Source organism: Mandrillus leucophaeus, unplaced genomic scaffold, assembly GCF_000951045.1.
Source record: "Mandrillus leucophaeus isolate KB7577 unplaced genomic scaffold, Mleu.le_1.0 Scaffold1050, whole genome shotgun sequence".
NCBI classification, from domain to species: domain Eukaryota; kingdom Metazoa; phylum Chordata; class Mammalia; order Primates; family Cercopithecidae; genus Mandrillus; species Mandrillus leucophaeus.
Genome location: NW_012098655.1, coordinates 523114 through 537260, shown reverse-complemented (window position 1 = coordinate 537260; position 14147 = coordinate 523114). Strand labels below are relative to the sequence as shown.

Sequence of the window (14147 nt, the reverse complement as noted above, 5' to 3'; positions counted from 1 at the left end):
AGAATCACTTGAACCCTGGAGGAGGAGGTTGCAGTGAGCCAAGATCACACCACTGCACTCCTGCCTGGGTGGCAGAGTGAGATTCCGTCTCAAAAAAAAGAGAGAGAAAGAAAGAATAGAAAAAGAAAAGTATCTCTGAAATACATTTAAGGATGGCTCGGAGTAAATTCATTCTCCCCTTTGAAAACAAATATGTACTCTTTCTCATGCTTGACCACAGCTTTCTTACATTCCCTCCTCCCCCACCCGTACCGCAGATAAGACTCACAGGATACACACACTCCCTAGTTATCTAACCATATGGTCAGGGAAAAAATAATTGATTATAGTGCCAGGTAGGTAGTGTTGGTTGTAATTTTTAGTCAGAGAAGAACTTTGATGCTAGATAGAGTGGATTTTAAGTCCTTATTCATAAATCTACAAGCTTTGTGACCACAGCAAGTTACTTAAGTTAAGCCTGAGTTTCTTTTCGTTTAGAATGGGAAAAATAATACTACTTAATTCACAGAGTTGCAGTGAGAGTCAAACGAGGTAGTGCGTAAAATGTACATAGCATAATCTAGCCAATGAATATTTGTTTAAGAACATGTTTTGAAAAATAAGTAATATCTAGTTCAGCATTCAATCTTCTATTTCCTTAGTGGCTTTTCTTGAATTATTTTTTATTTTCGTCAATTGATAGATTAACTTGTAGGTTTGCCTGAGAGATGATTTTGAGATTTTTCAAAGAATACTTTTAAAACAACAACAACAACAAAAACAAACCTTCTTTGGCTGGATATCTTATCTACCTGACCTCTTTATTTATGAAATGAAGACTTGAGAGTAAATTATTTTTAATTCCCTTTATGGAGTCAAATTATCTTTTTCTATTATTATATGACTTGTTCCTCACCTGGTCCAGACTCATTACCTTGTGTTAACCAATAAAACGGTACAGGAAAGACACACTAGGACAAGCCGAATGCATGTTGCTGGTAGGAGAAATGGAGACACTGAATATAAGAGAAATAGAGCTATAAATGTGTTAGCGTCATGTGGTTAAAGAAAAGAGAACCTAGAAGGCCGGATGCCGTGGCTCACGCCTGTAATCCCAGCACTTTGGGAGGCTGAGGCGGGCGGATCCCGAGGTCAGGAGATTGAGACCATCCTGGCTAACACGGTGAAACCCCGTCTCTACTAAAAATACAAAAAAAATTAGCCGGGCCTGGAGGCGGGCGCCTGTAGTCTCAGCTACTCCGGAGGCTGAGCCAGGAGAATGGCATAAATTCGGGGAGCGGAGCTTGCAGTGAGCCGAGATGGGGCCACTGCACTCCAGCCTGGGCGACAGAGCGAGACTCCGTCTCCAAAAAAAATTAGCCGGGCATGGTAGCGTGCACCTGTAATCCCAGCTACTCAGGAGGCTGAAGCAGAACTACTTGAACCTGGGAGGCAGAGGTTGCAGTGAGCCGAGATTGCGCCATTGCACTCCAGCCTGGATGACAGAGCAAGACTTCATCTCAAAAAAAAAAAATTTAAAAAACACCATGAAAAGTTTACTGTAAATATTTAATCTTCTTTCCATAGCATTTTATGGTTTCTTAATGACAAGTGAATACATAATTTTGAAAATTAAATGCTGGCTCCAAAATTAGGATATTTAATGTATTTAACTCTGTTTTATCAATGTATGATTACAAATCACCTTACATTCTCCAAAAATGAAGAGTAAAATCTACCAAAATATTTTGGTAGATATTAACACTTTAAATATAGTTAATCATTCCAAAGAACATAAAAAATGTGTTAGAACTGTATGGAACAATATGGCAGCATACAGTTAAGTGTTTTATACATTTGAAAAGATATATATGCCGGGCACGGTGGCTCATGCTTATAATCTCAGCACTTTCAGAGGCCGAGGCAGGTGGATCATGAGGTCAGGAGATCGAGACCATCCTGATCAACACGGTGAAACCCCGTCTCTACTAAAAATACAAAAAATTAGCCGAGCATGGTCGCACGTGCATGCAGTCCCACCTACTCAGGAGGCTGAGGCAGGAGAATCACTTGAACACAGGAGGCAGAGGTTGCATTGAGCCAAGACCACGCCACTGCACTCCAGCCTGGGTGACAGAGTGAGACTCTGTCTCCAAAAAAAAAAAGAAAAGAAAAGATACATACACATATGCATACAAATATATAGTATTGATGTTCAAAGTTAGTATCACATAGACATACGTATACAAACAGCTTATCTGTCTGCAAGTAAAGACTATGTTAATTTGATTTAATCATTCCTGGATAATCCTGCCTACCGAATTCTCTGACCAAATTCTGTCTCAGAATATATAGTTCTAAACAAGTAAGATGCAGACCACTCTATCACATTTGGTATTAAGGTCACTTTTGTGTATGTTTACCCATAACCCTCAAAAATAACTGATTAAGACTTGGGGGGCACAGTAATCCCAACACTTTGAGAGGCCGAGGTGGGAGGATCACTTGAGGTCAGGAGTTCGAGAACAGCCCCGCCTGGCTAACAGGGCGAAACCCTGTCTCTACTAAAAATACAAAAATTAGTTGTGCATGGTGGCGGGCACCTGTAATCCCAGCTACTCAGGAAGCTGAGGCAGAACTGCTTGAACCCAGGAGGCAAAGGTTGCAGTGAGTTCAGATCACGTTGCTGCACTGCAGCCTGGGTGACAGAGCGAGACTCCATCTCAAAACAAAACAAAACAAACTGATTAAATGTATTAGGAGGAGAAATTTTTTTAATGTTTTTTTGGAATACTTACTTTCAATTATTCTAAAACTTAACCCTTTAACTTAAAAGTTCTCAAAACCCAAAGGCTTCATTTTACGGAATTATAAATTCATTTTATGGGAACTCTTATCTTTAGCTCACTCAAGAAAATGGAACCCGTCTACATTCTACTGAAACCAGAGATACAAAATTTCCTGGAGCTAAGAGAATTAAATAATCATTACCAAAATAAACTCATATCATCAGTACATTAAAATGCTTCAGAAGACACTTTAGAAGTGGATTCTTGGTGGGGGAAAAAAAATCACATGATTCTGCAGCATCCACAAGTGCCTGACTGAATTCACCAGAGGTCTAGTTGAGCTTTCTAATTCTATTAAACTCTGAAACTACAAAGCTAGCTACACTGGCTTGTATCAACTTTTGCTCTTCAACATAGCAATATCAACAAAGGGCCATGTAGAGATATCGGCTAACCTTTTTTTTTTTTTTTAAAACAAAACAAAACAAAACAAAACAAAAACAACTCTGTCACACAGGCTGGAGTGCAGTGGCATAATCTCGGCTCACTGCAACAACCTCCACCTCCTGGGCTCAAGGGATCCTCCTACTTCAGCCTTGCAAGTAGTGGGGACTACAGGCACATACCACCATGCCTGGCTAATTTTTTAATTTTTATTTTTGTAGAGACAGGTTTCACCATGTTTTCCAAGCTGGAACTCCTGGGTTCAAGTGATCCACTCACCTTGGCCTCCCCACAGTACTGGGATTACAGGCATGGGCCACCATGCCTGGCCTCTGTTAATCTTTTCATTGAAATTCACTAACATGAAAACCAGATCAAGTGCTCTAATTTTGTTATGTTAAAAAAAAAAAAAAAAAAAAAAACAGTGTTTAAGTAGCTTTCACTCATGATTTACAAAATCATATGAACAGTTATTCTTCTTCAAGTATGAGATTTTACATGGTGGAACCAATACTATAATAACTTCACCAAAAAAGGTCCTGCAATTTTTTAAGTCACATGCAGATCTCCGTATTACAGGAAGCTCAGAATCTGCAATGCAGGGTAGTTTAACTGACATACCTACTCTCTGTTGTAGTTGCAAAGGCTACAGTTTATGACCTACACAGTGACTTCCCTCTTCTTTCAGCTCATATCTTACCTATTCAGTTATGCACATGGAATTTTGCTCTTTTAGAGATAAGGACCTGATTTTGTATTCAAACCTTTTACACAACAGGACCATTCAAGTTTCTGCTAACTACTGTGCTACTATCAAAGTTATCTCTAGGTAACTCCACATTCTTCAACAATTGAAAATTAAGCAGTTCTGATGCTTAATGTTATTTTTCAACAAGGCATACTCACTGACTAGGTAAAATGGTCCACTGTGATGTGAGCTATCTACAAAGAAGTTCCCCATATTTTTGGGTAGAGCTATAGCTCTAACTCACCTAGTAGATTAGCTGTAGACTATGATGAAGAATCATTATTCATCTTTAATCTGATTTTGCTTTACCTGCTAGTATGTTATACATGTTCACAATCTTATCTATCTTCAAGATAGGGTCTCACTGTGTTGCCCAGGCAGGATTTGAACTCTAGGCTCCAGCAATCTTCCCGACTCAGCCTCCCAAGCAACTGTTACTACACATGCCTTCCACCATGCCTCGTATATGTTCATAACATTTACTGAGAAAAATCAAACTTAATAGAGGCAGAAAAATAAAACTCTGGTTAGCTTGTAGTCAAAGCTACAATTTTTGTCAATTATTTTATGTCCCTTCAATTAAATATTTTGGACTTAATGATATTTCAGCCTCTACCTTTTCCTTCCCTAAAATTAATAGGCTACCTTTGGTTGTTTATACTCTGTGCCCATCTTTCTACCTACCAATTTTGGTCTAGTAATGGTCTCTGTGTGACTTAATGATGACAGTGAGGTATATAAAAATCAAAAAATTGGTCAACTCTCTTTTCCTAAATATCATTTTCATTCCCTTTTTCTATACACATTGTATTAAACAAGATTACTTCGGTTGGGCACAGTGTCTCGTGTCTGTAATCCCAGCACTCTGGGAAGCCGTGGCAGGTGGATCACCTGAGGTAGGGAGTTTGAGACCAGCCTGACCAACATGGAGAAACCTCGTCTCTACTAAAAATACAAAATCAGCTGAGCGTGGTGGTGGGCGCCTGTAATCCCAGCTACTCGGGAGGCTGAGGCAGGAGAATCACTTGAACCCTGGAGGTGGAGGTTGCAGTGAGCCGAGATCGCGCCATCGCACTCCAGCCTGGGCAACAAGAGTGAAACTCCGCCTCAAAAAAAAAAAAAAAAAAAAAATTAAAGACAGATAATGTTGAAAATAATTCACTTTTCATTCTCTTGACCACGTACAATTAATTTTCAGACAGTGACAAAGTTTAAGAAAGAAATCATAAAGAATAAATATTTCTATCTGGAGAAAAGGAAGCTTTATCAAATCACACTACACATATCTCCATAAGATCAGTATTACTCTGAAATAAAGTGAAAAAATATTGGGTGATCTGCCCCCTTCAAACTAAAAACAGATTTTAGTATTTTAAGTAGCAATCACGTTTACTACAATGTGTTATCACTCACATTCTCCTGTCTGAGTCAGGAATTTTAGTCCCCCTCTCACTTCTACTTTAGTTTGAACTGTCTCCTCTGTTTTTTTCCCCCTTTCTCTTCTTTGAGGAGAATTATCTTTTTTAAGTTGTTTTAAATTGGGGCTAATAACAACTAACCACCTAAGTGCCAAATGATCCACAATGTATCAGACATTGAATTTTATAATTCTGATTTAATTCTCACATCAACTTGGCAATATGGGCAGTGTTATCTTATCTTTACAGATGATAAAATTGAGGCTCAATGAAATTACAAAGCTTGTCCAAGCAAACAGCTAGCAAGGGACCATACTAGAAAATGTCGGTATCAGGAATTCAATCCACTGTTGTCCAACTCCAAAGCCCATGCTCTTTCTACTCTACCATTCCTTCACACAAACATTTCTTTATGCCTACCTGACAGCTAATTAGGTCTCAGACTGGTAGTTTTTCAAAAGACACTAAGGCTATCAAACTACATTTTAGCTGCTTGGTCATAATTCTATCTTTCCCACTTTTATCGTTTGGTATTTTATCAATTTTTGAAAAACTACAGTGTTCTTTGGTAAGTAAAAAATTTCTCAAAGTGACAACATTCGAATCAGCTACTCACATCAGATAGAGAATTCTACAAGTCTATCACACAGAATCCTTGATTACTAAACTTAGCTTTCCCCTAAACATGGTAGCAGTGATATCATCTTTTAATACCATTTATTGAACACTTAATAAGTCTAACATTCTCAACTATTTATTGAGAAATTTTAAGTAATATTTAGAATTATCTATATACAGAGCTATCTGGTTGCATGTGGAGAGTATCTGTCCAAGGAAGAGTGTTAAGTTAAACCTGCCCCCTTGACTAACTTGTGTGTGTAGGTACAACCCAAACTGATTTATTTAATAGATGGATTTAATAAACCATTTTTCCTCGTAATAATTAAACTAGTCTAAAAAGGAGTGATTAAATAATTATAAAGTCTCCTGCTTAAGGGGACAAAGACAAAGTTAACATAATGAGAACACTAGAAACACCACGGTTTTTTGTAAACTGAGAGGCCGTAAAAGTAAAGTGTCAAGTATCTCGGGTAGATCCTAACCAGCTTCTCACCTTCCCTTGCAGCTCAATTTGAATAGCCAAGCAGTTTTTCAGCACTTTTATCTTACCTCCCTTTATAAATTCACAACTCCAAAGCCTACAATGCCTTTGGGGAAAGAGGCTTTAAGAACTGCAGTCTGAAGAAACTTGTATAAACAAAGCATCCTAGCCTTGCCATGGCTGAGCACAAGTTAAAGTACTATTTGGGTGACAATGCTCATGGGATTAGAGAAAAAGAATGAGGCCTCCCTCACTGGCGCCCTCACCATTACCCAAACGTATCTTGACCCTTTTTTGTGTCTTTCTTCCCACAGACACAGTTCAGGCCTGTGGATCCTTCACATTTCCCAACTCCATGATGAGCCTTAGTCTAGACCTTCCTCCTTAGAACTAATGTGCTAAGAGTATGATAATCTGAAACTCAAATGAAAGGGAATAAATCTGAAACCTTATCCTATTTGCTTCTCTTAATTTTTTAAAAGCATAATTACCTCTGGTATGTGGCTTAAAAAGGTTTCCTCTCATTAAACATGAAATTTTGGAGGAAAAAAGGCATTAAGGTTATTAAGAGTTTAAATTTTCTGACAGCTTTCTAAATTCTAAATTTAAAACATCATCAGGAGACTCAATCTTGGTGACAGTTAATGAGTTAACCAAAAACAAAACAAAAAACCCTACTGGTTTATTCGAAAACATTTTTTTAAATGTGAAACAAGCATTCTACAAAAAAATGAAGCTAACCATGTCAGTTAACAACTATTCAAAAGACAATTCTTTACAGTAAAATATTAAACGTCATGAATGTCAAGCAGTCTTTCTAGCAAGAAGCCAAATGAAAGAAAAAAGGTATAACCCTGTATTTTCAAAATTAAAATATTTGGCAGATTAAAACATGAAAACAAACAACTTTTTGATAGACTCTTAAATACATACTACTTACATGACACCTTGTAGAACTTTCTGGGGATCAGGGTCAAATAGCCTGTCAACATAGTGGCGACTGCTAGCTGTTACTTCCTAGAAAGTGGGGGGAAAAATTATGACATCTGAAGCCATGCAAATCACAAATTCACAGCATCACCCACAATATCAAGTGACTAGATAATTTAACTTAAGGTAGATGCATTAAAATTTATATTAAATACTTAGTTTTGTCTCCTTATGATATGGGATACTTAAGCAGGTGACTTTTCTCTCTCAGGTATCAAAATAATGGGAAACTGTAGTGTTCAGTTCAAGATGTCAAAGATCAATATTTTTCTTCTAAGAATGCCCAATTTCAAAAGTAAGAATGTCCATGTTATACATTTTACTATGTCTTAAAACTAGCAGGAGAGCTTGGAAAATCAACATAATTACAAAGCACATAACTTTGTTCATTCAAAAGAATCATCAGGAAGATATTAAGTATATTTTTGTAAATACTTTATTAGTCTGAAAAAAAGCTCATGACAAAGATAAACAGTAAGACAGAGAAGAAAGAAGACACCTAGTTCTCACTAAACACATAGCTAGACAGTGGGACCTTTGTGGTGAGCCCTGAAGTTTTGCCAACAGAAGACCTAGGCATATAAGTCAGCATATATACTTAGCAGCAAGCTAAGTTTCTTCACTAACTGCTGGGTGTCACATACATATGATTAACAGGAATATTACTTCTGTAATTTAGTACACACTAAAGGACAAAATCTGGCTCTCAGCCAGGGAAGAGTGAGGACTTCATGAAATAGTCTGTAAGGGGTAGTCTAGGGTACAAGAGGAAATCCTTAGACTAACATAGAGGAGCTTCACTGCTGGAGGCAGAAGTAAAAACAAATAAAGGAGTTGTCACACTTTCTGTGAAGGAAAACAATTAAGAATTAGAGTGATCTGTAGGCCAAAAGCTGTCTCAACTGAACTGGATAAGGGTGGGTAGAATTAGAAAGAGTACAAAGGGAAGACACTTACCTCCTTTTCATTTGTATTGTGGAGTTTTTCTATTGTGTTATTTCTTGTAATACTTATTTTGGAGGGTAACTCTTTTTTAATATTTAATTTTCGATGCTTAACATTATTTAAAACAAAGAACCCATATTTAAGAACCAGAGAAAAAGTTTTGTCCCCTGCTTGTTTTTTCTGATGTCTGCTGAAATAACTTTATATACTCCCCCACTGTTAGCAATAAGTTATTACAGGGAGGAAGAAATAACTTTTCCAATTTACTCAGAACTCCAAATCAGTAAAAGAGTTAATTACCAAGATACAGTGCCAGCTTAAACTTTTGAGCCACCAAAAATAACTCTGGACAACCACACAAACTGTAGTTTTCTGATAATATAGTTAACCAAGTCAACACATACTTTCTTCCTCCCTCCACCGAGAGGAAGTCTTGCTCTGTTGCCCAGGCTAGAGTGCAGCGGCACGATCTTGGCTCACTTGCAACCTTCACCTCTCGGGTTCAAGCAATTCTCCTGCCTCAGCCTCCTGAGTAGCCGGGATTACAGGCATGCGCCACCACACCCGGCTAATTTTTGTATTTTTAGTAGAGATGGGGTTTCACCATGTTGGCCAGGCTGGCCTCGAACTCCTGACCTCGTGATCCGCCCTTCTCGGCCTCCCAAAGTGCTGGGATTACAGGCGTGAGCCACTGTGCCCAGCCAACACATATTTTCATATTCTGAATTTGCTACCAAAATATCCTCAAAGGCAACTCAAATACCTGCTTTAAAAAAAAAAAAAAAAAAAAAAAGAGAGAGAGAGAGAGATGCGGTCTTGCCCAGGCTGATCTCAAACTCCTGGGCTCAAGCTCCCATCTCAGCCTCCCAAGTAACTTAACTACAGGTGTGTGCCACTACATCCAGCTCAAATGCTTGCTTTTTAGCATGTACTTCATTTATAAAGAACAAACAGTAGAAGCAAAGAGGTAAAAGTGATGAAAATTCTTGTGCCCACCAGGGTACCATTAAAGCACCTGCTAACAGAATCTGTTTTCCTCAAAATAACAGAATCACTGAGTTAGAGGGACTCTCAACAATAATCTGCCCAATCCCTCAGTTTACAAATGAGGCATCTCATGATCTTTACTCATTTGTCAGATCATCAAATGTACAGTAAGGACACAAATAACTGTACAGACATATCAAGAAACAATATATGAAGAGCAAAAGCTAGAGGAGAACTGAAAAAAGCACTACTATAATACAAACAGGTAAGTTTTGCCACTCCATTTGAGTATATGTTTTCCCGGCTTTCTGACATAGTAAAAGTTCTAAGTATCTCAGATCCTCCTTTCCAGAGACTGATTTTGATTTTACTGTACTCTCTACCTTTACTCTCTATAGCTCCACATCTCTTACCTCTCAACGACGTGTATCTTAACATAAATTTCCCCCATTAATAGCAATTCTTTTGCTGCTCTGTGCCTGGTTCGTTCAATAACATGCACCGAGGAAAGCATTAAAAATAAATTTATCTCTAATAAAGAAAAATTTAGTAAGGCACAGTCCCTGTTCTCAAGAACTCATATTCTCGTTACTATGCTTATATGATTATTTTCCTATAAGGATATAAGAATTATAGTATACACAACACAAAGGCGGCACTGGTGAGGACATCTGTAAACCCGGGGAATCAGGGAAGGCTTCTTTCAAGAATTGGCTTTGGAAAATGAGGAAGAGTGTACCAGGATGGACAAGGAAAGAAAGAATCAATGTTACAATTATTGCCATAGGGCACGCGAAGCCAACACAAGAAAACAATCAGCAAGTATACTAGTTGCTGGCACTGAAAAGAACAGAGGATAGAGAGGCAACTCCAGGACGTAAAACACAAAAAGCTAACCAATAGGTGGCCCGTAACTGGATATTTCACATTGCCTTTTGGTCAAAGTTACATGCTAGAGGCCAAAGAAGGTATATGAGGACATTAAGGCAGAGCTTCACATTTAAGAAGCTTAATATCTGAAAGGGTTGTCATGTATACACAAAAATAATCATGTAAGTTGCTCAGACAGCAAGCAAGCTGAAGGGATATGATCTCTTATTCAACCTTATCTAACTCTACGCTTTTGTCTAACATATTCATTTATCTGTATAGGACAATTCTGATATTTCACTGCTTTCCCTTGTAGATCAGGTCACCTCTCCCCTCCCAGTCCTCTTCTCTCTTCTTTCAGAAGGCAGCCTAGAAATCGAAGAGGTAGGGAGAAAAGGCAATTTGTACAGATATTAAACGGGTTGGTAAGAGAAAGAATGTCTAAAAACGTGACATTTGAGTGAAGTCCTGAAGAAGGTGAAGGAGCAGACTGTGCACCCATCTAGGGGTAGAGCTTTAAGGCAAAAAGAACAGCAAATTCAAATGCCCTAAAATGAGAAGTATCTGCCATAATCAAAGAATACGAGGCCATTATAGCTGGAGCAGAATGAGCAAAGGAGAGAGCAGCAGGAGAAGAGGCAGAGAACAGGGGCCAGATGGTAAAGAGCTGCACTGTCCAGTAAGCCAGCCTCTAGCCTCATATGGCATTTAAAATTTGAAATATGGCTAGGAAGTGAATTTTGATAATATTTTAAACTTTAATTAAAATTAAGAAACCAACACTGGATTCAGTTATTTTTAAACTTTTAAGAATGATTTGGAACTACTTGGGTATATGAGTCTACATTTTCAACTATAAACTTTATGACATCTAAATATGAATCCAGTATTTCCAATAAAAATTTAGCATCCAAATTGTATAAACTACACATCAGATATTGAAGACTTGCTATTTTTGAAACAAATTTCATTAATAACTTATTACACAGATATGTTGAAATAATATTTTGCTTTACTGGTTTAAATAACATTAAAATCAACTTTACTTGTTTCCTTTTTACTTTAGATAGCTTGGCTGCTAGAAAATTTTAAATTATACATGTGGCTTACATTTTTCTATTGGATAGCACTGCTATAGAACTTTGTTGGTCATTGTTAAGATTTTGATTTTTATGGTCCAAGCTGGGAAGCCACTAGAAGGTTTAGGGAAACAGACACATGATCTGTCTTATGTGTGTACTTATCTTATGTTTTGTTTGTTTTATTTTTAGTAGAGATAAGGTCTCAACTTTGTTGCCCAGGCTGATATCAAATTCCTGACCTTAAGCGATCCTCCCACCTCAGCCTCCCAAAATGCTGGGATTACAGGTGTGAGCCACAATGCCTGGCCCTGACTTAAGTTTTTAAAGAATCACTCTGGTTGCAATTTAGGAACAGACACGTGTGGAGAAGGGGAAGGGATACAAGACAAAAGTAGGGAAACTAGGAAGGAGGTTATTTCCATCATCAGAAATGCTATTATTTAACAGATGATGGTAGCATGGACTAGACCAAACACTGTGAAAGATGTATTCAGATTCCAGATAAGTGCTGAAGTTATAAAATGGATAAGCTGTTAGACTCGATGTAGGGTATAAGATAAGAAAGGAGGCAAGGGTAACACTTATTTCCCAGAGCACATAAAGACTGAGTTGTCGCCGGGCATGGTGGCTCACGCCTGTAATCCCAGCACTTTAGGAGGCCGAGGCGGGCAGATCAGGAGGTCAGGAGATCAAGACCAGCCTGGCCAAGATGGTGAAACTCCGTCTCTACTAAAAAAAGACAAAAATTAGCCAGGCATGGTGGCGCATACCTGTAGTCCCGGCTACTCGGAAGGCTGAAGCAGGAGAATCACTTGAACTCAGGAGGTGGAGGTTGCAGTGGGCCAAGATCACGCCACTGCACTCCAGCCTGGGTGACAGAGTGAGACTTCATCTCAAAAAAAAAAAAAAAAAAAAGACTGAGTTGCCAGTTAATGAAATGAGGAAGACGGTAGGAGGTTTGGATTTGAGTGGGAAGATCAAAAGTTCAGTTGTGGACGTGTTAGGATTGAGAATCATATTAGACACCCAAGTAAAGATGTCAAGTTGGCAGTGGATATGTAAGCCTAGAGTTTAGGAAAAAGTTATGGGCTAGATGTGTAAATCAGAAGTTGTCAGCATATAATGAAATTAATTAACTAAGGGAGTGATCCTGGATACCACAAGACCTGAAGACTCTGCTCTGGAGTAGTCAAACAAGCAGCCAGTGTAGAGTGAAGCAATCCAGGATGTCAAATCAAGGGGATATTTCAAAAGCGGACTAATCAACTATGTCAAATCCTAGTGATGTGTAGCTAAGATGATAATTAAGATCTAATCTTTCAATTTAGGAACATGGAGGTGTTCACTGATCTTGACAACAGCAGTACAGTGAGGCCAAAGACTGCTTGGAGAGGGTTTACAAGAGAATGGGAAAAGAAGAACCAGAAAAATTAAGTAAAGGGGAGCAAAGAAATATAGTAGCTAGATGGAGAAGTAGACTCAGGAGATCCTATTTTTTTTAAGACAGAATAAATTAGAGCATGCTTATTCACTGATGAAAATGTTTTAATAGAGAAGAAAATTTGATGCTGCATGAGGAGGGGGAGAACTGTAACAATGTTCATGAATAACTGAGGGAGAATGGGATTTACCAGTCAAGTAGAGCATTTGTAAGTACAATAACAAGAGGGAATTATATAGCCAGGTGTAGTGGCGGGTGACTGTAATCCCAGCTACTCAGGAGGCTGAGGCACAAGAATCACTTGAACCAAAAAGGCGGAGGTTGCAATGAGCTAAGATCGTGCCACTGCACTCCAGCCTGGGTGGATACGGTGGTGAGAGCTTGTGAAAGTTCTCTTCAGATTACTTCTATTTTTGGAAAGTAAAAATAGAGGAAGAAATGTGAGTGGTTTGAAGAAAGAGGAGAAGGAATAAGACACTGAATGGGCCAGGAAAATGTACCAGGACTGCCAGAGAGCAATAAGGGGCTTACTGAGGCTTGTGATTATAAATTTGACAGGAAACCTATCAGCATGGCTGTGTTTTTCTCCAGCTACAATTAAATGCACAGAAGCAGCCATGAATAAGAGAGCTGGGGAGATGTTTGAAGTAAATTTATTCAGGAAAACAAAAAAAGCAACAGGTAATGAGTTGTACTCCATTGTGGAAAAGTATTATGTGGAAGCAGTTTTCCTTTTATTAAGGTGACTATCTGTGATAGGCCCCAATGATCTCCACCTCCTGATATTCACGCCCTCATGCAATCCCTCGCCTTGAGTGAGGACTGGATCTAGTAAGTAGGTTCTAGCAAATGCAATGCAGCAGAGGTAATAAGATGCCATTTCAGAAACTTCCAAGTTCTCCCTGCCCCCTCCCTTTTTCTCTAACAGAAACTAGTTATCAGCTGTGGAGTTGCCCTGTGGAGAGGCCCACATGGCATGGAACTAAAACCTGCCAACAACCACATGAGTGAGCTTAGAACTGAATTCTCTCTGAACTGAGCCTTCAGATGACACTGTGACTCCTGCTGACACCCTGACTGCAATCACATAAGAGATCTTGGGCCACAGGCACCAAGTAGGCCACACTTGTATTACTAACCTACAGAAACTAAGATAATAAATGTTTTAAGCAGCTAAGTTTTCGGGCAATTTGTTACACAGCAATAGATAACTTATAGGCCTTTAAATTTATCATCCAAATCAGGATAATTTTAAGAGTGAAAGAGGGTATCATTAATAACTGTCACAGAATAAGACGCATAAAATAAGATTGTTGGAGACAAATTAAGCTGTATAATCCCACCTTTTGTTT

General features: G+C 38.5%; 1 protein-coding gene across 5 annotated transcripts in view; it reads right to left on the bottom strand.

Annotated features, from left to right (window-relative positions):
• The window catches only part of ARMC8 (armadillo repeat containing 8), a 114303-nt gene that overhangs the window by 83776 nt on the left and 16380 nt on the right, over positions 1-14147 (bottom strand). For 4 of the 5 annotated variants that reach the window (XM_011981770.1, XM_011981762.1, XM_011981784.1 and 1 more), the window contains one exon: positions 7421-7497. The exons of the other annotated variant lie outside the window; for it this stretch is intronic. In XM_011981770.1, coding sequence (XP_011837160.1) covers positions 7421-7497 — 77 coding nt within the window. The remainder of the gene's footprint in view (positions 1-7420; positions 7498-14147) is intronic. 5 annotated transcript variants of the gene reach the window in all.